The sequence below is a fragment of the Leptinotarsa decemlineata genome, unplaced genomic scaffold, assembly GCF_025532065.1.
Source record: "Leptinotarsa decemlineata unplaced genomic scaffold, Ldec_3_MD MMD2_tig00000199_RagTag_RagTag, whole genome shotgun sequence".
NCBI lineage: Eukaryota > Metazoa > Arthropoda > Insecta > Coleoptera > Chrysomelidae > Leptinotarsa > Leptinotarsa decemlineata.
The window spans coordinates 14432422-14456711 of record NW_027412544.1 but is presented as its reverse complement, the minus strand read 5'-3'; the positions used below and the strand labels follow the sequence as shown (position 1 = coordinate 14456711).

Genomic DNA, 24290 nt, shown 5'->3' with positions numbered 1-24290 from the left:
ATATATCTTTTAATATCCTAGACAATGAAAGTAATTGAAGACGTATAAACTGGAAAGTCATTACTTGGAAATTATTTTCACGGAAACATCAAATCGGTAGACAAAATCGATTAAATGAGCAGAGAAATAAAAAATTTCAAGCCAAAATAATGTAATAATTTGAACTCCAGACGCCAGAATTCCAAGCAAATTCGAGAGACTACAACCACACTCCACATTGCAAACTTAGAATAAAGAAGGAAACGGCTCATCGATATCGAAAAGAATTAGTCACTCAGGTGGGACATTTTGTGGGACGCCTGCAATTTTTTCATTGAAAATGGGAAAAAGTAACGGAAAGCAATTTCATTCTGAATTGTATCGTAGGTTAAAAAATTCCATCATCAGAAATACCAAAACAAACAATTGTTTCAAATCAAGAAGTTTCACTAAACAAAAAAACGTGGTAAGGTAAAGGCGTGGTAAGATAAAGAGAGAAATTCAGTTTTCCACCACATTTCAAATAAGACGACCATAACTAGTGAAGAATTTGCTTTACATTTATTCATTCATGGCAACAATAGATTCAAAGAGATAATTTTTTGATCCCGATATCCGAAACACATCGAAAATAACAGAGATGCATATTCAACAAACAGATATTAAAATTTTGTTTTTTATGCTTTTTTTGAATCCTGCTCCTTACTCATTCACCAAAAATGATGGAGCCTGTGATTCAGAAACTGAGGTTGAACAATATAACCGCAGTTATTCATCTTGATGACTCACTCTTCTTGGTAAAAACATTGGAAGAAAGCTTCAATAATATCAAATAAAAAAAACTTTTCTGAGAAATGATGATATATCATTCTCGAGGCGAGTCGCTTGATACCATTCAGGAAATGTCAGTTCTTAGGGTTCATATTCGACTCGTCTGGCATGTCTATCTTCTTACTAATGTAATCGTTAAAACCAGAAATTGACTGTTTAATTTTACAAATAATTAATTCTGAGCTGCACTTTTTCAAAATCACGTGTTATGCACTAGAAATTTATTCAGATTAATAATTAACGGGATGGGGTGCATTTTGAAAATCGGAAATCACAAACGGGTTCTGGACCACGGAGGAAAGACAAATGCGTATCAACTATCTCGAACTGCTTGAAGCTAATTACGGACTGAATTATTTTGTCAAAAATAAAACGCATTGTTGTATTTTACTGCCTATCGATAATTTTACTGAGTAACCGAATGGGAGTCATTATAGTCTATTTCAAAAGAGTGTAGAGTAATAAATCATGAAGTGTCATAAAATTTGCCTGAATTTCGTTGTCGTCCATGGGCGTAGGCAAATCTTAGGATTATTAAACTTAATAATTAAAGTAAATTAAAAATTACAGACATAGATAATAATAAAAGGCCATTTTTGGGAAGTAATTTGGTCTAAAACTAAGTACCTACATGTATTTAGGTAAGTAAAATTTCTTAAAAAAAGATTAAGATTAATTTTAGTGGTTCTTGTAAACTTATTTAATATGCAATTTGGGTTCATATACTTGAGCATGATTTCTCAAAAAAGGGTTAACACTTAGTTCCGAGGTGCCATGTCATTATAATAATCCCTTTTTGACCCTGCCCACCAATCATGCAATACCTATTAAACCCAGGTAATTAAGAAAAAGGGTTTAAATATATTGTAATGGTGTCTTAAACATTCGAGTTATAATAGTAATTGTTACTACACCAATTAAACGTACAGTGAAATTGTGATATAGAAATAGTGAAAAAGTTATAAAATAGGGACATTTACTCCAAAGAAAAGAAGTGTAAAAAATTCTCCGCTATCTGTTTGCGAAAAAGTTATAATTTTAAATGTATATGATTGCATAAAACACGATCACCCTAGTTTGTCTGTGCAAGAAAGTGTTGAGCGATGTGCCCGAATGACTGGAATTGGACAGTCCACGATTTTTAAATTATTGCGAGAAAGAAAGATATCAGGCCAGGTAAGTCCATGCAAGAGAAAATCAGGAAGACCAATAAAAATCTTAGATGAAGACACCAAATGTGACATTCGAAGAAAAGTTCATTCGTTTCATTTTAAAAAGGAAATACCCACTCTTGAAGAAATATTTATCGAGATAAGCCAAGATAATGATATTCCTTTGATATCCAGAAAACTTTTATGGAAAACTTCAAAAAGTATGAATTTTGTCTGGGAAAAGCACAATCGAAAGGCACTATTACTGGAAAGTGATGAAATTGTTTGCTGGAGACGAAAATATTTGACAACTATAAAGCAGTACCGCAGAGAGCAAAAGAAAATTTTTTATCTTGATGAGACGTGGATAAACGAAGGTTATATAGTCAAAAAAATGTGGCAAGATAAAAATATAACAAGTTCTCGCCAAGCTTTCATAGAAGGCCTTTCGACGGGTATTAAAGTGCCTTCGGGAAAAGGGAAGAGGCTTATAATTGCTCACATTGGAAGCGAAGACGGATTTTTAAAAGAAGGTTTGTTAAGCTTTGAGTCGTGCCGGACGGGAGATTATCATGAGGACATGAATTCGGATGTCTTCGAAGACTACTTCGGGGAAATGTTAAAATTTCTTTCAGCTGATTCGGTCGTGGTTATGGATAATGCAAGCTACCATTCAAGGCGCTTAGAGAAGGTACCAACTTCAGCTTGGAGAAAGCAAGAAATTATTAACTGGCTGTCAAATAAAGGTATTCAGTTTGAGACGAATTCAGTAAAGAAGGAACTACTAGCCATAGTAAAACAACATAAATCTCGCTTCATGAAATATGCCGTAGAAGATGTAGCAGAAAAGTATAAAGTAACTGTGCTGCGCCTACCGCCATATCATTGCGAATTAAATCCTATAGAACTTATATGGGCACAAGTTAAAGGAAATGTTGCAAGGCACAATACCACATTTAAAATGAAAGATGTCAAGGTATTGTTTGATCAAGCCATTATGGAAATCACATCAGAAAACTGACAAAAAGCAATCCAGCATGTTTTAAAAGAGGAAGATAAAATGTGGGAACTGGACAACTTGGTCGATCAGGTGGTTGACCCTATAATTATAACACCAGGGGATGATGACAGTTCTTCGGATGAAGACTATACTGATGTAGAATAATTTAATTGAATTGTAAATATACTGTAGCGGGATAAGCAATCTGGACAGAGACCAGTGTATCAGTGACAGTGACACTTTTGCTTAGGTTAGGGTTTAGAATTAAGGGTAGTCTGAATAATTATTTTCTCGGAAGGTTCTCGAAAATTGTACCTAGTAATCTCTAGAACATTCAATTAGGGTATAAATAGAGTGTTGTTAAACGTTAAGGGAAGTTCACAGTTTTAGTATTGTTCAAGTGTCAAATTGTAATAACGTATCCAGTAAAGTTCTTGTCGTTTTTGTGAATAAATTGATTTAAAGTCCCCACAAGTGTTTCAATACGTAAAGTTCGTTCGTGTGTGTTTGTGAGTATTTCCCGATTTCGGTTCCTATATATTTTATTGTTACATTTTATATTTTTTTAATAACACTGTTCTGCTGTATTGAATTTTTATTTCCTTTAATATAATTTTTATGAATGCATATTCTTTTGGCAATTATCCCACTAGCGCGCCTCTGGCTCAGTATTTATCCGTCGATAACAATGGACAAATCCCTTAAAACAGGGTGATACCTACCTGCTCTTTATGAAACGACATAATTTTGCAATGCGGACTAGGGAAGTGACAGAATTTATTGACGGATCACCCTGTATCGCTTTTGTATACTTAATGAGATTTTATTACTCTACACTCTTTTGAAATAGACTATAATCGTGAAATTAAACTTTTCGAAACTACTTGAAATTACTCACCTATCAAATGGTTGATACTGCAAATGAACATCGTATCGCCGGAAAATATTTTCTGAAAATTAAAAATGTATCACTCTCTTCTATTGTGGCCTTATTATTCATTTCATCAGCTTCGTTGAACTGCCTCTCTTTTTCTGTCAGCAAAATCATTCTGAAGAAACTCAAGAGGAAGCATAAAATGTCTACCCTCATTTCAGATAATCTCAATTGATGTGGGTTGATTATATAAAGGCGAGTTATCAGGTCTCCTCTATCTCTTTTTTCATTTTTAGTACGGATGATTTTGTGACAAAAATACAGGTTAAAATATAGGTTTGAATTGAGGAAGACAAAGAAAACATATTCGTTACGCAAACGTATTTCTGAAACTATCTAAAATATTCAAAATATCTGAGTCTCCAACATATAGGGATCGATATACATTCTCAAGTGTTTTTTCATTATTTTTCTCTCTTCCTGAAAATTTTCAGAAGAAAGAGCAACTTGATCAGAAATATAGTGTTAGTTCAAATCCATATTCCATGATCATTTAAGCAAATCGTTTATCGAATCAAATAGTTGATTAACTACTACACAGAAATATTTTTATGGGACCCACATTATGGGTCATTCTCAACAATATCCATATTTCTGCACTGAGTAACTTAGTGCTCTATTATATGACTCATTCGAATGTTATTTGCGTATCTGGTTGTCAAAACTTCAACAAACTTCAATGAGAATGTTACCAATTTGGACTATTATTTTCTGAAGAAAAACAGATTTCAAATCTATGAAGAACGAGAGTAGAGAAAATCAATGAAATGTTGAAATCATTGAAAATGCTTGAAATTACCTGACCAAAATAATCTAACGTGTTGTTTAAAAAAAAACAAAACTGAATAAGCAATGAGCATGAATATTCAAAAATGTAATAATGCAAAGCAAACAAACTATTGTGACTTGTTATGAAAGATTCAAAGAATATGTTCACATTGAGTGACATGTCAAAATATACAACCAACAAATATGAAATCAGGATGAATGATAAAAAATGCAGAAAAAAATAAGATAGAAAAGTGTGAATGCTAATAATCGGAACGTTATGCAGTAAATTGGTTTGAGATCATTTCTTTTCTTTATTCTTTTTCTTTTACTTTTTTTATTTTCATTATTCAAAATTCTTTATCTTGATCATTTGATTCCATTTCAATTTTATTTTCGTTGTTTCTAAATGTATGGTTGAAAAGAAAAAAAAAAGAATTTTCAAATCAAGTGATTATATGACGTTTTGATTGTCAGCATCCATAGTCAGGTTTCTTGAATGTTTCATCCTTTATCTTGATTATTATATTTCATTCATATTCCATTCTTCTTGGTTTTCATATTTGACACCTGACTCATTGATTAATTTTCATTTCAGGTCACACTAAGCTGTTTACTTTTATAAAAATGGGAGACTCTCCTATTTGTAGACCCTAATATTACAAGTACCTACAACAAGCAACTCTGATGATCTGCTTGTGTATCTTCATGAAATAATTCAAAAGTCATTTTCAATGATTCACACTGCAACGTTCATTCCTCTCTATAGGATTAAAACGTGCAGCTCCTGCATCTCTTCGTCTTTGTGAGTAAAGAGGCCGTAGGAATTTGAGTGTAAATTTGACTGAGAACTGTATAGGATTATTCAATGGGCGTCACCTGGCTGAAGGCACTGAATCCGAACTTCCAGTTTCACCATGACGAAACCAACTTTTACTATCTTGAAAAAACGCATTAAATCAAGCAAACTCGAAATATGAATGGAAACAAATATTAAAAACACGTGATTCGATCGGGATGTTATGATGATTTATTATTTTTTTTGTCTAGGAAATACAGACACCATCGTTACCATATAATATCTTACCATGAAAGTGTAAATATTCCATTGTTCTGATTTTTACTTCGCATTCACCCAGTACTGTGTGTTAGATTTCAATTTATATGAATATTTGATCCTTATTCAAAGAGCATAGAAGTAGTATTGTAAATAAAAAGAAAAATTCCACATTTGCAAACCACCTTTTAGCAGAAGGACGTGAGTTCAATCATAAATACGACGTGTTACATTTAGAAGAAACGAGATTGAAACTGAATGTTTGGAAGTCAATAGATTCGGGTAATTTACTGAATGATCAATTAGAATTGAATAACTCCCCGTTACTAAATATTTTTTCAAATGTAGAAACTGGGACACGTGCTCAGGTAATTTCATTCATTACAAACTGAAATAAAAATCAGGTACTTGAAGTATAGGTACTTCAAATTGTGAAATTAGTTATATTCAGCATTGAATATGTAGAATATAGTTAGTAAAAACGCCCGAGGAAGCCACTGTATGGCGAAACACGTGTTGCGTTTTTGTTAAATTGTTTAGTGAAAATCTCACAATAAAGTGATTTTCAAATACGTTAGTTGTGGATTTTCATCAAGTATCGGCCAATTCCATCACTTAACTTCATTGGAATCTACCTGGAGAGTTTTTGACATATTTGTTAATCCCATCTCAATTCAGTTTATAATTATACGATTTTCATGAGAAAATTAATGAAGAAGAAACAATTAGTGAGACAGTTTCTGAAAATATAGTGATTGAAATATACAGATTGAACATCTCGGATTAGACTCGTATTCTTCTTTTGAGCAAATTTGTTGACACTTGTCATATTTTCACTACAATTTCAATCTATCCATGATGATAATTAATTATAGAATGTTTACAACATCGTGAACAATATTATTATTATGGATAGTGTTATTGATTTTCATCAAGTAACGCGTCAAAGTTTCAATCCTTTCCAATTTCGGGCGTGATTTAGAGTTCGCCATATCTCGATGCCTTCATCTCTGCAATGTCTGAATATGTCTGTTTGTGTATACAGTGTGTCTGAGGATTGATTTCATAAGACGTGTGACGAACTGATTTTTTTAAAATTTGATTTCAAGATGGTGAGGTCAAGTTATGTTTGATGAAAAATGAATATTGGGACTGCTTTCAATTTTTGAACATGTGTATTCATATACATCAATGATTTACCCAGAGAAGTTGTTCAGGATGAAGAATTAGGCTTTGTGCAAAATTACAGAAGTATTCAAAATCAAACCATCATTTTTTCTGATCACACACGATGAATTATTTCCACTCAGGAATAAAATTCACAGAACGTAATAACAGCTTTGCTTCAAGTACAATATATTTATTCAGCGTTGTCTGTGATAAATTTGTGAATAAAATTTCTAGCGCATCTACCACTTGTTTATCAATCCTTGTACACACTGTGTTTGTTTGTGAAATTAATTTCTTAAGATGTAAGAGATGGTTGAGAGTGGGCATTTTCCTGTTGAATTTGAAGCAGCCAATGAATCTTATTTAAACGAAACAGGGTTAAAATGTATTTAAATCAAGATAGATAATATTCGAGGCTTTTTTTGTTGTATGCAAATGAGAAATAAGCTGTTGTATTTTATTGTTGTACAGAAACGTTTTATTTGACAACTTGTATATCGTGTGTTCATTACCAGTGAATACCACCGAACCCTTTTCCAAACACTTTCATGGAATGTGTATGTATGAACCAAATACGAATATTTGAATTCTATAACTTTTAATAGGTAGGTACCTGATGGAAATGGTGTGAAAAATAAAAAATTATTATGTTTGCGCCATACATTAACACTAAAGATAATTTTTAGCAGATGAAGATTCAAGATTTTCAGCTATTGATACAGAGTTTTCATTAAATAATCATGTATACGAACAAATAACCAGAAAATTTGACCTATTCGCAACAATTTTCAAGAGCAAATGTAAAACATGCATATCGTGGAACAATTACTGTAGCTACTTCCACAGTATAATGGTCAAACACCTATGGCTATGCATTTTCTCCGTTCTCTATGGTATCACGTGTTTTGAACAAGTTAGGGGAAGTAATTATGAAAACTAATTATTAGACTTCATTGTATCATTTTCACTATAAAGAGTTCTACAAAAAACCGCGACACGTATTTCGCTATACAAGAGCTTTCTCAGGCGTTAAATAAAATGTAATAATGGTTGTTCCATTCTGGTTGTTTTAACCATGTTATCCGTTTTTTCTCAAATTGCTTGTTTCAGATATTATATATTTTGCATCCTTTCAGGAAAAGGCATCATATGCACAAGAATTTCAGTCTGGCTGAAGGGAAATTATACGAAGATCGTTCACACATCAAAGACTTTCCTAAACCAAGTATCTCAATGATTAAATGATGTGAGAATTCTCAAAGAAAATATAACTCATCATTTGCAGAATGGTGAAACTGATGAATTCGAACCATCGTCTATTGAGCAAGTCTTCGAATTTTTGCAAACTAAACTCAGTAAGGGAGCATCTTCTACAGTTTTGAGTACCCATCGCTCAGCACTAGCTCTCCAATTATTTCTGAAGGAGAGGAGAAAAGTTTGAGATTTTCCAAAAGCGGTTTTTTGAAATCGGGGCAAAAAATAAATGTTTTGCCTCTTATGCTCATGAAAATGGCTGCAACTGCGAGAGTTCAAACTCAAACAAAATCCAAAAGATCAGACATTTCCCAACCAGCAAAGTTGTTTTATAATTCCATGGTGTTGCAACAGTTTTATTTTATTAGTATTTTATAATTACTTCCAAAATGCTAATTGATTGTATTAGATGATCGGTGTCATAGAAACGTTTATGAAATAAAATTAAAAAACCATTATAAAATAGTCAGGAAATTATTACAGAAACGTTTCTACAACTAACTTATAAAACTTATTTTCCTATAAAAGTGAATTTTTATATAGCAGTTTTATAACACTTTTCTGCGAGATTTTTATGATAGTTATAAAACTATTTCAAGCTTATTTTATGATTGTTTCCTGTAGCTTTAATGAAATTATTTTATTGAAATGCTTTCAGACACAATTTCATTTTCATTACCACATTGTCACTTCAATGATAATTTCCCAACTATTTTATAGTATGGTATATTTACTACAGATTCATAACACTAACAGAACTGTTATAAAATCGAATTGCTTTTGCTAATATATATTTGCTGCCACCAAGAATAAAATGCAGCATTTAAGAACAACCAGCTGACATCGATTCCTAATCACAGCTTTGGAAAATTCTTCAAAATTTTAGTTGTATTTTGTAAGAATATTTTTGTTTAGTTATTCAAGTGGGACACCATCGATGTCGTGGTGGAAATTAGTTCTTCAGCAACTTCTAAATATTTGATTTTTATTGAATATAGGTACCCCATAAGTAAATTCAATATTTTCAAGGCATTGGGTTTAGTAACTCAACTTTATTATTCACAATTTCGAAGACTTTAAAATACAAAGGGTTTGCACTTTCAAGTTTCAGTTTTTAGTTATCTATTTAGGAAACCTGAATATTTTGTTCTGAGTGAAACAGTTTCGTGTTACAACTCTTTAAATGATGACAAATTCAGGTACAGCAAGGTATGCTTCACAGACAGTATTCAGAAGTAACTCCTCGAATAACTAATAACTACTGTCATATAGACGGTGTCCCATAAAAGATACATAACTCTGGCTTTTTCACACTTTTTGTGACAAATTGTTTGGATGAAAATAACCCTGCTTGCTTTTTGGGTTGCATAGAATTGATAATTTTTTCTTGTTCTGTATCGTCATTCTTCAGCATTCGTTCTAACAGTTCTTCATCAAATGACTTTGTTTTAGTTTATTCATCATTATTAACCAACTGGCTTCGGGCATAGAATTGTGGTTTCATATTAGCTTATCAGCATCAATTTTTGACCATGAGGGTTGGTTATTATTTACCTATGACGACGGAACTATGGTGAACATATATACCTAAAACTTAGATGAAATGAGTCAAATCCAGCTTCAAAAAGACAAAAATATTAACTGAATATATAGGCCTGAATTATCAAATATCTGGTCAATTATTGAAGCTAATTAAAAGATAAATTCTGACATCAAAAACTTACCCGTCATTTCCACTAAACGCACGACAAATTAAATATCAACAATATTTAATCCTCGTTCATATAGGTTATGTCTAATATAACATGTATTTAGCATTAGACAACGAATATTTATCATTAAAAAGGTAATATGTGATGAATATAAGTAAACCAAAGTGTCATTTATTAGCAAAAATGTTGCCAACTAACTTATAAACAATCACAATAGTTGTGTGTACCGACACCAGAGCCACAGCGGAGCAGAAAGGCAAACAAATATTAATAGGGCCGGCCGTATTCTTAGTATTCTGTGTAAAAAAACCATCAAAATAACGGAATGCTTAGTTGTGTTTCGAAAAAATATTTCATATAAAATTGAGTTGTTAGGGTTGGATGGGAGTTCAGTTTTAGTAGCTAAACCATACAAGGTGATTCACGGAATTTAATTCATTTGGGAGTATCTAGGTTTCCGATAATTTTGTGATTTGAGCGTATGCTTTCACGTTTAAATTCAGTTGTATAGGTTCGCTACCCGCTTTCTATAATTAATTCGTGACAGTGTTCGTATCCATAGGTAATCGATAGTGTGAATGACTTTGATGTTGGGATGTTGATCAACTGACGTATTTTTTGTTTAGTGAAAGAAGGGATAATGGTTGGTTTGGGTTAGTTTGGTTTTGTTTCAGTTATTTCATAAAATCTATCTATTAAAAAATATACGGTCGGAAATCTTAATAGTGGGTCTAGAACGGTTTGGTGTTGGGAGAAAACTCCAGTAATATGAGGTAACACTCTTGCAAAATACTTCCATATTTTTAATACATCGTAGCTTACGGCCAAAAAAATATTGAAAACTCATTTTTATAAATTATAATCAATTGATACATTTTGTCAATAACTAATAATCAGTTTCTATTGTTACTGTATTCAATTCTAATTCATCCCTAATTTTAGAAACTATGATACGCATATATTAGTGTATTGATTTATACTTTCAATTTGATAATAACTCCATTGTGTGAATACTGTAGCGGATTTTCCTGTTTGTATTCCGAATATATAAATAAAAATAAATAATAACTTAATGACAGCCATTTCGAACATTTATTGAGGGGTATATAATAGTTTTAGATTCGGTTCAAGGTGCTTCAAACAGACGAAGAAATGACTTGGTGTTCCATAAAAAAACTTTCTGGAAGCTTTTTGAGTCGACCTGTGTATCGGAAATAGTAAAAAACACTTTAAATTATCCCACCTAACCTAGTGCTTCAATTTTTCCTTGCGAAAATCACGAAAAGGTTATGATAATGGTTAAAACCCGTCGTTTAGCCTTTATAATCGATGAAAGAAACTTTTTAGGCAAAACATCAAAGACAGATAATATTTATCCAAACTTTATGTGAGAAATCTTTTATTCATACTAGCACTTTTGTAGAAACCTACAGCTTTAAAAGTAGTCCGACTCTGCCGCAATACCATCACTCCCAGAACTAAGTGTTTCTTAACAGTTTTATAGGGTTAACATAGTAGCTAAAATATGTTGAAATGCTTGCTACTGATACCAATTCATTTTATAGAACGACGCCATTTGTAATAATAGCGATCCGGGATACTGAAATTAGATGAGTTGAAAATATGAAATACCGCACATATAGTGATATTTACAGCTAAAAAGTACATAAATATTATAACATTATATTATTCAGAATGAAGTGAGTCAAGTTTGCGACTAGAAAATTAATACGTCGACAGAGTGAATTTTTGTATAATTAATAATATTACCGAAAACATTTATAAATGAATGGCGCGCTTAAATTTTGCTAATAATAGGCTATATATTTGTCAATAAAATTTCATTTGCAGTAAAAATATCAATTTTCGAAACATAAACAATGTCTTTAACAGTTTTATGAGTGCAGAAGTGAAATTTTAAAATGACTTCAACCTTTCTATTTGTTAGTTTTCAGTTGGTGACATATCTATTATATTTTCCTAGTGTCCAATACAAAACTACTTCTTGCGTCTTCAAGAAAACATTTTTAACACAGTTTTATTTTATTGTTATCGTTTTCGGCTGTATTATATTTTAAAACGCCTACTTGGAACTCCTAAAAAACTCTTATAAATTGTTTTCTGATTATTTTATAAGTATCGCTTAAATATGTTGCAAAAGTGCCGTAAGGGAAGTCTTTACAAAACATCTACTTACTTTTTAAGAGCGTTAGACAAAGTTTATAGTAACTGCCAAAATGCAGTTTTATAAACATATTGAAAACATTTCTGGGAGAAATGCAGCTTTATAATTTGTTTCTTCGAAACGTTTCCGCAACTATTATAAAATACGAAATTGCTAGTTGAGTTATATTGAGGGAGAAGAAATTGAAATATTATTATCTAGAATTCTAAAAACTAGCACACTGAATAGAGAACAACCTCTTATAATTTTTTTATTTTTCGAAGAGCAGCCTGAACTCTGTGTTGGATCGACACTTTTACAATATTTACAAATAACCATGTCATTTAGAACCACCAGTCAAGGTAGTGAAATACATAAAAAACCGTATTACAATGCTCCATCAAAAACCGTAAGTAGATGGATGAGAACTATTCTAGAGAAAATTTAATAATTTTTTGGAAGTAATTCAACTCGACATGCGGATGCGCGCATCGGCATAGATATTGAGACAGTCAGAAAAGCGGAAGGATGGACAGAACAGTCTAAAATATTCAATAAATTCTACAACAGGAGCGTTAAAACATATTTTTTTAGTATTATGATGCATTGTAAAATAAAAATAGATAATCGTATGTATACCGTCATAGTAACAGAATAAGGTTTTTATTGAACTAATTATTATTTATGTTATTTGAAATATAGATTTTGCATTAAAAATATGTGTGAATTGTGAGGAAAACACTCATGATTGATGGAGTAAACGACTCACCTCAAGGAAGTTCGATCAGAATTATGATAACATGTTTGTTCTACAATATACCGGGTGATTCTCTAAGATGGCTCACCCCTATAACTTTTTTATTATTGGAGATAGAAAAAATAAATTTAGAGGTTATGTATTACAGTTCAATTCACATTTTGGACATATTTACTTGCTTTGCGGTACTTGCGGTTTAACCGGACATGACCAAAACTTTCGATTTTTATATATTTTTACTTATTTCGATCCAGAATGACATTCTTAATTTAACAATATTCCACTTGCCAATATTTGACTAATAAAATCATTTTCATTCCATTTTTTCATCTAGAATAACATGGATCGTGTGAATCGTTTCATTCTTGATCAAGAAACATAGGAAAACTACGACTTTGAGGCTTATGAATTCACAGTCGTTTTAAGAATTATTTCAGTCCCAAATATTAATTTTTCCAGGTAACTTGATTTTTTCAAATGTAAAGGAAATGGCTCGTCGTCTTTTTATGAGAGATCATTTTCTTACGAATAATTTGATGCCACACACTTTCACTGAAAGTGATATTTGTATTACAACGAATTCAAATATAATTCACCCTCTCATTTTACTTCATTCAAGTGGATGACAGTCCTCTTCGAAAAATTTTCTATTCCCATTATATTATGATGAAATGAAAGGAAAGAAGTTTGGATTTTTTCAAACGAAATGATTTTCATTAATGAATGAGATTGAATATTCAGTGAGATAGGGAGTAAGAAAATACATAGATTTTATATTTGTTTCAGGAACGAAAAGTTCTACACTTGCTGTGATGAACCATATCTGGATATTACATTTAACATCACGATGCGAAGAAAAACCCTTTTTTATACTGTGAATATCATCATCCCTTGCATGGGAATATCGTTTTTAACGGTCCTAACATTTTATCTACCATCGGATAGTGGAGAAAAGGTAAGATGACAAATATTTTTCATTATTATATCGAATAGAATTGAATATTTCAATCAGATTTTTACAATCTTAGAAAGAATAACCAAAATGAAAATTGTTGATGTTCTATGCACATCAGTTAGATTTTACTCGCAAAAACAACTATATTACCTCAAAAAAAATCGAAAAAATCAAAATCTGACAAAAATAATCACCTTAAAGGTGCGACTTCCTTTCATCCTGTTCATAAAAGAGGACATATGCCTCCCCACTCACAAGCTATTATGGTGAAATTGGGGACACGTGTGAATCGTTGTATTTGTGCCACATAGCACAGTGTGGGTCTCTACAAAATGCTGTGCTATTTTCGTTGTATGTAGTCCCACTGTGATTCGAAAGTGCATATAGATTATAACGACAATGAGCCACATTGTCTGCTGCATAATTGGTCTCATCTAATCCTTCTGAAAAAAAGTCACTGTCAACATTCAACTTGCTTCTAGATATTTTTGTTGGAGATAGTCTTTTCAGATGAAATACTAAAAAACGGGAAATAATGAATTGATTGGGACTTTGTGCATTTTCTTCTCTCCTTGTACATCGAACAAGTTGGTTTCAAAGTTTTCTCTCTTGTGAAGGAATCCAATCATTGTGATAAACTCAATTAGCCAGTTCTGTATAGACTCAAATTATTTTTGTTACAATATATCTTTTCACATTAAAATTCTCGGGTTGGGAATGGGTAATTGTATGTCGCCTATTTGTGTAGACTTGGCCATGACAGAACTACAAAATATATGCATAAAAAAGTTGTGATTTTCATTGCGTTTTTTCAAAAGATATGTTGACGTTATTGTTATTTCTATTTCAAAAAATCAACAAATTCAAATATTGGATACTTTTCACAGTTTTCATCCTGAACTGAAATTTACTATTGAAATGAAACAAAACAATTCGCAAGCATTTCTAGGTACTGAAATAATCAAAGATGCAAACCGAATTTTAAAGGTAAAGTAGTATCATGAATAAACTTTTTTTTGAACTATTTTTCGAAACATCACTTTCACAGTAGAATCAACATTATAAGAAATTTGAAATCGAAAACAATTGCCATTTACAATTCCAATCTTCAATCAATTGAGAACTACCTAGTAAAAAATAATTTTCCTAGAGCCCTCATAAGAAAATTAATTGAAAAAAGAAGTTCCTCTTCCCAAAACATAGGGGTGAAACCCAAATATCACAAAATCCCATTTGTAAAAAATTCATCTGATAAACTTGGAATGCTACTCAGTACCGAACAGATTAGAGTGACCTTTTCAAATGAAAACACAGTTTGAAAGCATTTTTTTTCGAAACAAAAAACAAAAACACTACAATAAATACAATCCAATATAGTGTACAAACTAAACTGTAGAAGTTATCACAAACAGTATGTTGGTCAAACCGGACGATATCTCGAAACACGAGTTTCAAAACACATGAGGGAATCTTAGAAACTGAATATAAAAAACCCTCACAACCCTCGTTGAACATGGTGAAGAAAATGTCCACATTCTTTATTTTTATCATCCAACTAATCTGGATGCTCAACCATATTTATCTGAAAGACCTTTGATCGAAATGATGCATATCCTCAAATGAGATAGTGTTAACACTAGAAAAGATGTCGATGGCTCGAAACTGCATATGTCACTAGAAAAGATGTCGATGGCTCGAAACTGCATATCTTTTTGTATTTCTTTTTCTCTCTGTCATCGATTAAAAATCAGCCATTCGTTTGTATCATGTCGTTCTTTTGTTGGTATTGTCTCGGAAATTTGGTTGTTGCAATGTTTTTGAATATGTAGTATATACATACTAATACGTATTACTAAGTATTCAATATGTTATTTAATATGTGTCTGATATTTCTGTAATATTAATAACACAAAGAAACTACTTTTTGGTGAGTAATTTAATAAGGAACTCATTATTTCCTGTGAAATTGAAAAGATAATAAACATATTAGAAGTTTTGTGGGAGGTATGTTCATGAAAATTCATTGTTACAGAGCCCTGAAGAAGAATTGAATAAAATTTGAAACGTTGGCAAGAAAACAATTGTTGAAAACACTTATTCAACTTCGTTTTGTACCGCCATTGAACGAAACATTTCTTTCGTATGTTATTTTTGATAATATATAATTAGTTTCGATATAGAATGTTCAGTGTTTCCGGGTTTATTAGCCGTGATCTGCAGGTACAAGAACCGTCAACATTCTGTCCCGTTAAAAGTACAAACGCACTAAGAATATTTTCACCTTGCACATCGCAACAAACGGTCATAAAAACCACGATAGCCTACACTGTTCTGATGTAAATTTGTGGACTCAATTCTTGTCACTGATGAAATCTCATGGGAGCGTTAAATCGAATAAATAGAAGGTGGAAGTTTTCTCCGCAAAAACGAAGATAAAAATCTTCCTCACCTTTTATTTGTTTCGAGATTCGTGACACCCATACCAGAGTAACTTTGAAATGATTGTATAAAGCGGACACCGTGAAAAAGTATTATTTCTTTACTGTGTTCACCCTAGATTGGTTAACATTTTATTGAGATTCCTTCTGCATCTTAAACTTCAAACCATTCTCCTCAAGAATTTCTGGGTTCATAAAATCTTTGTTTGGAATACATCTGCGGGATATCGCGTTTTAACGTGATTAGTAATTGGTTACCTTTTCAGTTGCATTGCCATCGTCATGACACAAATAAACTGATGATTTTTTTTTCGACCAAAGAAGGATAACAGCTTTGCTTGATCCTGATAACCAAATAAAAGGATCGTTTCTGCTAAACGGGATCAGCATAAATATTGTACCTACAAAAATATTAACAGAAGACGATAATAGATACTATCAAAAATTCGTAGGGAAGCTTGCTTTCTCTTATTTTCCATTCATGCTTTTTTGATCATCCATCTTCATTACTTCATGCTCATTGTTTGTATATTATTGACATTTATTGTATTGCTCTGTGTTAGGAATCACACGTTGAAAGATGAGACCTTGTTAACCTCTGGCTCCCACAAGTTTGAATTTTTGAGGGGTTGTCGTTTGTAGAAGGGCAACAGCTGGTTAACGAAAGAACAGATTTTTAATTTGTTTTCTTTCAGGACATTATTTGTTTTTTTCACAAATTAGCATTGTTATATTTTTCAATTTCATTGTTAATTTTTGGTCAATTTTTTGATAACATCATTTTTTCAATTGACTCATGCCAATATGTTTGTCCTGATTCTTTAGTGTTTTCAATATTTCATTAATTTTTTAAATCCGAACGTTCAAATCTAATAATATTCAGATAAACCATAGACCAGATTGAAGTCTTCCTATTTAAATTTTCTCCTTCAGTCAGTCTTCTTTTGCTAGAGTCTTCTCGTTAAGAGAGACGAGAGATTAACACCCTTGTTGGTTTGTGTTGTTGTATCAACGGTTTGTTCGTCAGGAAGACAAGTGAAATATAATTCACTTGTGATGTTCAAAGGCATAAAAACTTCTCACCTCTATGGTGTCGTGACCGTGAGCACCTTTTCCATCTGTTAACGGAGAACGTGGAGACCTTCCCTCAGCAAAGTAATGGGGCTTTCTGAACCGTGACGTTTCGTCTATAAAGTAGTCTACAGCTTCCCCAACCAACAAGTCATCCTTCATTTTCACACCTTCAACTCTCGGCGATTCCTCAGCTGACTGCTTTAAATTATTGCGAATGTCATCATTTCGCGTGAACCATAAAGTGTTTACCTTTTTTCCGTAACCTTTTCATGTAATGAAGAAAGAGAAATGAAACTCTTTATGTTTTTTAGCACCATTATGTGTAACTAATGTTGTTACTGCAGTTTCGTTCTATAAAGACATTTTCAAACTAATACTGAAAATTAATTGATAATATTAGCCCTTCAATGTCTAAAACCAGTGTAGGTGATAACACAAGTGCTTAACTTAATTGAGTACCTGAATTCTGTTTACCTGCGACAATGTGGGTACGCTAATTTGAAAACCAGTAAGTAAACAAGATCGATTCGATCATTTAGCAGGTGGATTCCGCAATACTTATTCTTATGAATTTCCAAGGATTCCAAATAATTGAGTTTTCAACCTTTGCTTGCATAGTGCAAGTGCACATTGTCTCACATAAACGCTCATAAACTACATCTTGTCCACTTCATCTTCAGCATGGAAAAGAATATTAGATAACCTGGCATGTTGTTTTTTCATCCAACCAGACGTCGAATAATTTTTACCAGACTAGGTAAAAATTATTCGACGTTTTCAAACCATTCCTCGGAATGCAACCACAAGTTGCCGAATTTAAACGATACGGAAATTTTGCATTATTATTGTGGTTATTTCCCCGAAGGTAAGGCTGGTAGGACCTTCATCTCGGAGCCTCGATACATTCATAAGGGTGCAAAAAAAATTCAGTACATGACCTTTTGAACTTTGTGTTTTGAAATAATAGTACATTCAACATAGGTAAATATTTGTTAAATATTGCATACAATATACTCTGAATCAAGAAATATTCCCAAGTCATTCGATAACGTTTCAAAATCAAAAATAATTTCAATATGGAATGGATATTTTCATGAAAATAAACTAAGGTTATGACATATATGGTAATATCAATCAAATGAGTGTCTTGCGTCAAAAATGAGAGAATTTTTGTGGAAGGTACGATGCTACGTTATTCCGCATGTGCAATAAATATCACAGGCCCACAAAAATATGTTTTTGAACACTTTGTTCACTTTAATACATTTACTGATTTTTATAAATTTTTGTGTGCTAAATCGAAATCTGGTCTTTATTTTTTTGTATCGCCCATAGTTTTTGATAAATTGACTTTTTTTATATAACTTAAAATCTGTACGATATATGGTAAAATTTTTGAAACACTATGTTAATTCACTATCATGGTTTTTATTAACAGTAGGTTACTTGAAATAATGATACAGTGTTGTAATGTAGGTTTCACTAGTCCGATGGAATTGCTTTATACTTCCTTTTCCTCTTTTCTTTGAAGTTTTTTGTATAGCTTTTCCTACGATGAGTCGCTTGTTGAGCTTCACGGTGAAGTGACCAACAGTACTCTTCCATCATGTTGATGTTCCAGCGCCCCTGGTAACGTTTTTCCATCAATTTAATATCTTGGTGAAAATGCTCACCACGCTCCTCACTAACATCTCCCAAATTTTTCGGGAAATAATCAAGATGAGGTCAAGAAGTGGACTTTCAGGCTCATCAAACATCCTAGTTTCTTAAAATTCTTCAATATGTTATCTACGGTACGATATTCTGGATATTTTGCATTTCCTAAGAATTTTGTAATAACTTGCTTGACAGATACCCATACTTCTTTCTCATGTATGGTCATTGTAGTTTCATAGTTTACGTTGAACATCATTTTTCAAATGTCGGATCCTACAAAGACGCCTTCTTTAAGTTCAGCCTCTGAAAGGTTTGTAAATTTCTGATAGAAATACTTGAAACAAGGTCCATCTTTAGGAAATGCCTTTACAAACTGTTTCATGAGGCCTAACTTTATATGTAGAGGTGGTAAGAGAATATTTCTAGGGTCTACAAGGTTTTTGCGGATAATGTTCTTCTCGCCAGGTTTTAAAGACTCCCTCACTGGCCAGTTCTTTCTGCATATCTTGATCCCTTGCTCTACTGTCGCATTCACACAAAAAACATGGAAATTTGGTAAAATCGCCTTGCTGACCAAGAGGCATGCATGTTACTTTCAAGTCACCACATATCATCCAACCATGAGCCGAATAGTCAATTTTATTCAACACTATTTCTAGGTTTTCATAGGTCTCATTCATATGTACAGAATGGCCAACAGGTATAGATGCACAAGTGTTACTATGCTATAATAAAATAGCTCTCAAACTACTTTTGAAAGAATCAATAAACAGCCTCCAGCCTCTTTTTTGTAATCAACACCAAACTCTTTGATTAGACCTGAAATGTCTGAGCAGTACACTAAATCACCTTCTTGAAAACTGCTGCTTCCTCTTCCTATACATATATATGCTAATCCCAACTGCCAACAAGTTTTTTTTCTTTCAGTCTAGAACCAAGCAATTCAGCTTTTTTTTGTCAACTCAAGATCCCTATCTAAGTCATTAAGCTCAATCTGAGTAAACAGTTTAGGCTCTATATTTGAAACTCTCCATCGTCTTGCTCATCTATATCTGACAGTACATCATAAAACATTTCAGTTTGAACAGAATTCAAATCATCTGGTGGTTCTGGGACCGGCAAATCTACATCGTGCCCTACTGGTCGGATGGCGGAAATTAGGTTAGGGAAGCTTATTACCTTCTTGTTATTCGAGTTATAGCCAGTAATATCAATACTACAAAAGTAACAATCATCAGTGTGGTTTCTAGGTTCCCTCCATACCATAGGAACAGCGTAATTGAAGACTTTCTCTCCTTTTCTGACCATTTTCTAAGATCTTCAACACAAACATAACATACCTTATGCGGGGCCCAAGATCTATCCTGATCACCAAGTTCAATTCCAAAATATGAGAAACAAACCTTTTTCACAAAGTCTGTAATGATTCTTTGATGTTTTTTAATAACAAACTCACCACAAATATAACAAAAACTGTCAGCAGAGTTCTTACAACCGCAATTAGACATTTTAATGAGAACATGTACTGGAAAACAAAAAGCAAGGTTAGGTTGACAGTAAACAAAACATCAGCTGTGAACAGAACAATGTAATTTCCCTTTTTCTGGACAGTAAATGTGTTTCAGCAATGCTGCCGACTCTTCTACAGCACAAATCATTTCACAATTTTATTTGTTGAATTCTGTAATGAATCAAAACATTCAATATATTGATGTGCAAATGTGAAAAAATGGTAGGTGATGCGGCTTAATGAGTGTCATATTTGAATTTAGCACCCTGAAAAAACAGAATAATCAGGTGTTTTAAGTAAAAAGTTTTTTCATCATTGGCCTGTGTATTTTCAACAAAATATTTCACGAAGACAGTTGAAGACTAGGCTTGTTAACACAGTTTTACAGCAACTGAATGCACTAGACCTATGTAACCGAATGGAATGAACATGAATCAGTGCCAATATTTTCTTAAAATTTGGATTCTGAAGGAAAATTTGAATAAATATTATCGTTTGCTTTCTCTAAAAATGATGCCAAGCTTGATCTATCAAAATGCCTGCAATACCTTGATATTGAAAATGTTGCTTTTCAGCAGATGTGTTCGTACTTATATAATAATTTATGAGAGAAGTTTATCAAATTATCATACACTCACTTGCTCAGCAATAATTCAATCTTGCACATTTTAACCGAATGAATTAAGAGTTTCCGAAATAGAACCCTTGATTATAAAATTCATTTTTTCTGTTCAAAAACATTCCTGCCAAAAAAATCACACAAAAAACACATTTATTTTCCATTGTGTAGAAGTCTGTTAGTAATTGATTTTGAATTAACAGTTTATCTGGACCATTTCTACCCGTGTGCTAATAAATTTTCATAGTATTTTCACTTCTTGTTCATCTGGAATTCTACGGTTTGAATCGTGAATCTGAGTAATCGTTCATACTCATTTTGCTGAAATAAACAAACCCCTCTCATCATCACGAAGTCCCGTAATGATAAAATAGACTTCATAATAACGGAGTTGAAATAATTACAAAAGCATTCATTTAGCGATATAATTCCTCATCGCGAGAAAGACAACTCATTTCAATTTTTTGATCCGCTTCACAGCATACTCCAATGAACTGTTTTCCATTTCGGTATCGTACAATAACGCGAGTTTTGCCAGCTCATAATGGCCTGTATTTAACAGGACTTGAACTTTGATGAATTCACAAAAACGAGCGGCTGCAACTGAAGCTCGCCTGCTTTGTAGTTTAGAACCGAATTATTAACATCCTCTGTAGCCATATAGATACTGGAACATCACAACAGGATCACGAGTTGCCCTTAGTTAGCTGTGATTAGACAGATAGATTACATGTTAGTTAGATGTTTGTGGTTTTACTGTTGTCCGCAATGAAGTTTGACATTTTTTAGCAAGAACGTACTTACAACGTTTTAATGTACAAGTGCTATTTGTTTTATTGAGACTGAGTTAAGGAAATCAATTTGGCCAAAAAATTGAAATTTCAAGGGAAGTTTTTCTTGAATTATTTTTCATAACTTTCGCCGTGGATTATCTTAACAAGAATGTGCATATTAGTTCCACTTCAATACTTTCCGTGTCGCAAGTTAGTACTCGCTTGGCGATAGTATTTTTTTCGCTGTTTCACCCATTCATCATTCATCCAAATAATGAAAGAACTCATTTTAAACCTTAATTAAATGTTTATTGTGATGGAATGGGTAAAATACTTCAGGAATAAACTTACACTAAAATGTTAATAAAGAATAAAATAAATCACCAAAAAGAAAAGGGAATGTGCTATATTCTCAATACTGTCAGTCTATGATCCTGACATACCTCAATATTTATGAATATTTATACGCTGACATTGCAACTTTGATCCGGTCACTGTTTAAAAAATCTGTTCAAAATCTGTTTTTCCGTTATACAGCTGTCGCCCCCATACGAACGACAACTCTTAGAAGTTGAGAAACTTGTGCGAGCTAAGGACTAACGAGGTCTTACTTTTCAACATGTGATTCCAACTGTAATAACGTAAAATGCTCAGTATGCAATCTGTGCAAAGTTAGCGTATTTGGAGATTGTTTTATATGTCTATATCCTGTTATCATATCAATTTCGATGTCTATGAACTTGGAATATTAAAAGATGGAATTCTGAATACTGAGTGTTTTTGTTTTAGAATATTGAAGTTTAGGTTGGAACATCTTTCAATTTATGTATTCGCTTAAGTGAATTTGAATTATTTCATGATTATTTTCCATATTTGACAGTATCATTTATTGTTTTTTAATTCACATAAACTTTCATAGAAGATAGACACCAACAACGTTCTACTTTGTCTTTGTCGAGATAGTACCAAGATATGGATATTTCAGTTACGAATAAAACAAAAGTAACATTTTTCGTGAAATCCCTATTTTGTATGAAAATTCTATTCACTAAAAACTATATAGACCGTTTTTAATCATGTGATGTGATGATAAAAAGCATATGAAGACTATTGTGGAATTGGCCGCGATGGTAGTGCGCCCGACTCACGATCGAAGGACCGTGGGTTCGATTCTGCCTCGACCAGATATTTTTCTCTAGATAATTTACTTGGTTGAAGCTGGGATGATTCTGCAACCGGAATCAGACGTTGAAAGGTAAGACCTCATTAATCCTTAGCTCACACAAGTTTCTCAACTTCTGAGAGTTGTCGTTCGTATGAGGGCGATAGCTGATTAACGGAAAAACATATTTAAAAAACAGATTTAAACAGAACAGATTGAATGGAAAAATAGGTAAACTAGCATGAAGAACAGTACATTGATCAAAGAAAATTTACAGGAACATTCGATCATCTCGAGTCATACAAAGACAACCGAAAATGAAATTTCTATTTTTTTTTTTTTCGAATAGAATTGTTATTTCAGAATATGTGGAGAAATGAATGAAACAAGTTTTATGGCATTCAAAATGTACTATAACGATGTAACAATAAATCTTCGAATGAACGTTTCGTGCCAACACAGCCACCATCACCTTGTTTTTCCAAATACTGTTCTGTCTCTCTCATTACTGATATTGAAGAATCGATTAGACTACAATTCAGTGGTATACGATACTCAATATTATTGAAGCGTTCCAAAATGACTAGCATCATCCGTGACAGCAATTTCCGATTACAGCAACAATACGATTCAACAATAGGAATACTTCAGACAATACTCAATGAGTTCGACAAGAAGATAGCCCCAACACAACGAACATTCGTATTTTTGTTTCTTTTTTTTCTGTTAATACAGCTCAGTTAATTAGGCCTAGAACAAATGGTTACCATGAGTTACTATATTCTTGGTTTCTGACATTGAAATATATGATTCGGTCGGTAGCCGGGCGGTTCGACGTGGGTGCTTTGTTCACTCAGTCAATTGGCCGATGTGTGAGTCGATGGTTCAAGCCCCAGGCTGAACGCTTGATTTTCACTTACTATCGTCTAACCCGTGTTAGGAATCACACGTTGAAAGGTAAGAACTTGTTAGTCCTTAGCTCGCACAAGTTTCGACTGAGGGTTTTCGTTCGTAGGGGTGCGATAGCTGGTTAATGAAAATAAAAGAAATATTTTGAACAAACAAACATAAACAAACAATTATTATCAACTTTGACAAAACATCATATTGAAAGTTCCTTTATCAAAATACGAGTAAACTACATCATTATTTATGTAAAAAAACTCGACCAGAAAGCTTTCGAATGTAAGGAATTTACTGAAAAAATATACAATAACATCTATACGAATACAAACAACAAAAAAATATCTTTATTCGGAAACCCACCCTTCACCAACTTCAGATGAGTTCAATAAATGATTATTGAAGAATGAATTTGGAAATGTA

General features: G+C 32.6%; 1 protein-coding gene across 1 annotated transcript in view; it reads left to right on the top strand.

Annotated features, from left to right (window-relative positions):
• The window catches only part of nAChRalpha4 (nicotinic Acetylcholine Receptor alpha4), a 700819-nt gene that overhangs the window by 513836 nt on the left and 162693 nt on the right, over positions 1-24290 (top strand). Inside the window, exon 6 of the mRNA XM_074173005.1 lies at positions 13564-13732. Coding sequence (XP_074029106.1) covers positions 13564-13732 — 169 coding nt within the window. The remainder of the gene's footprint in view (positions 1-13563; positions 13733-24290) is intronic.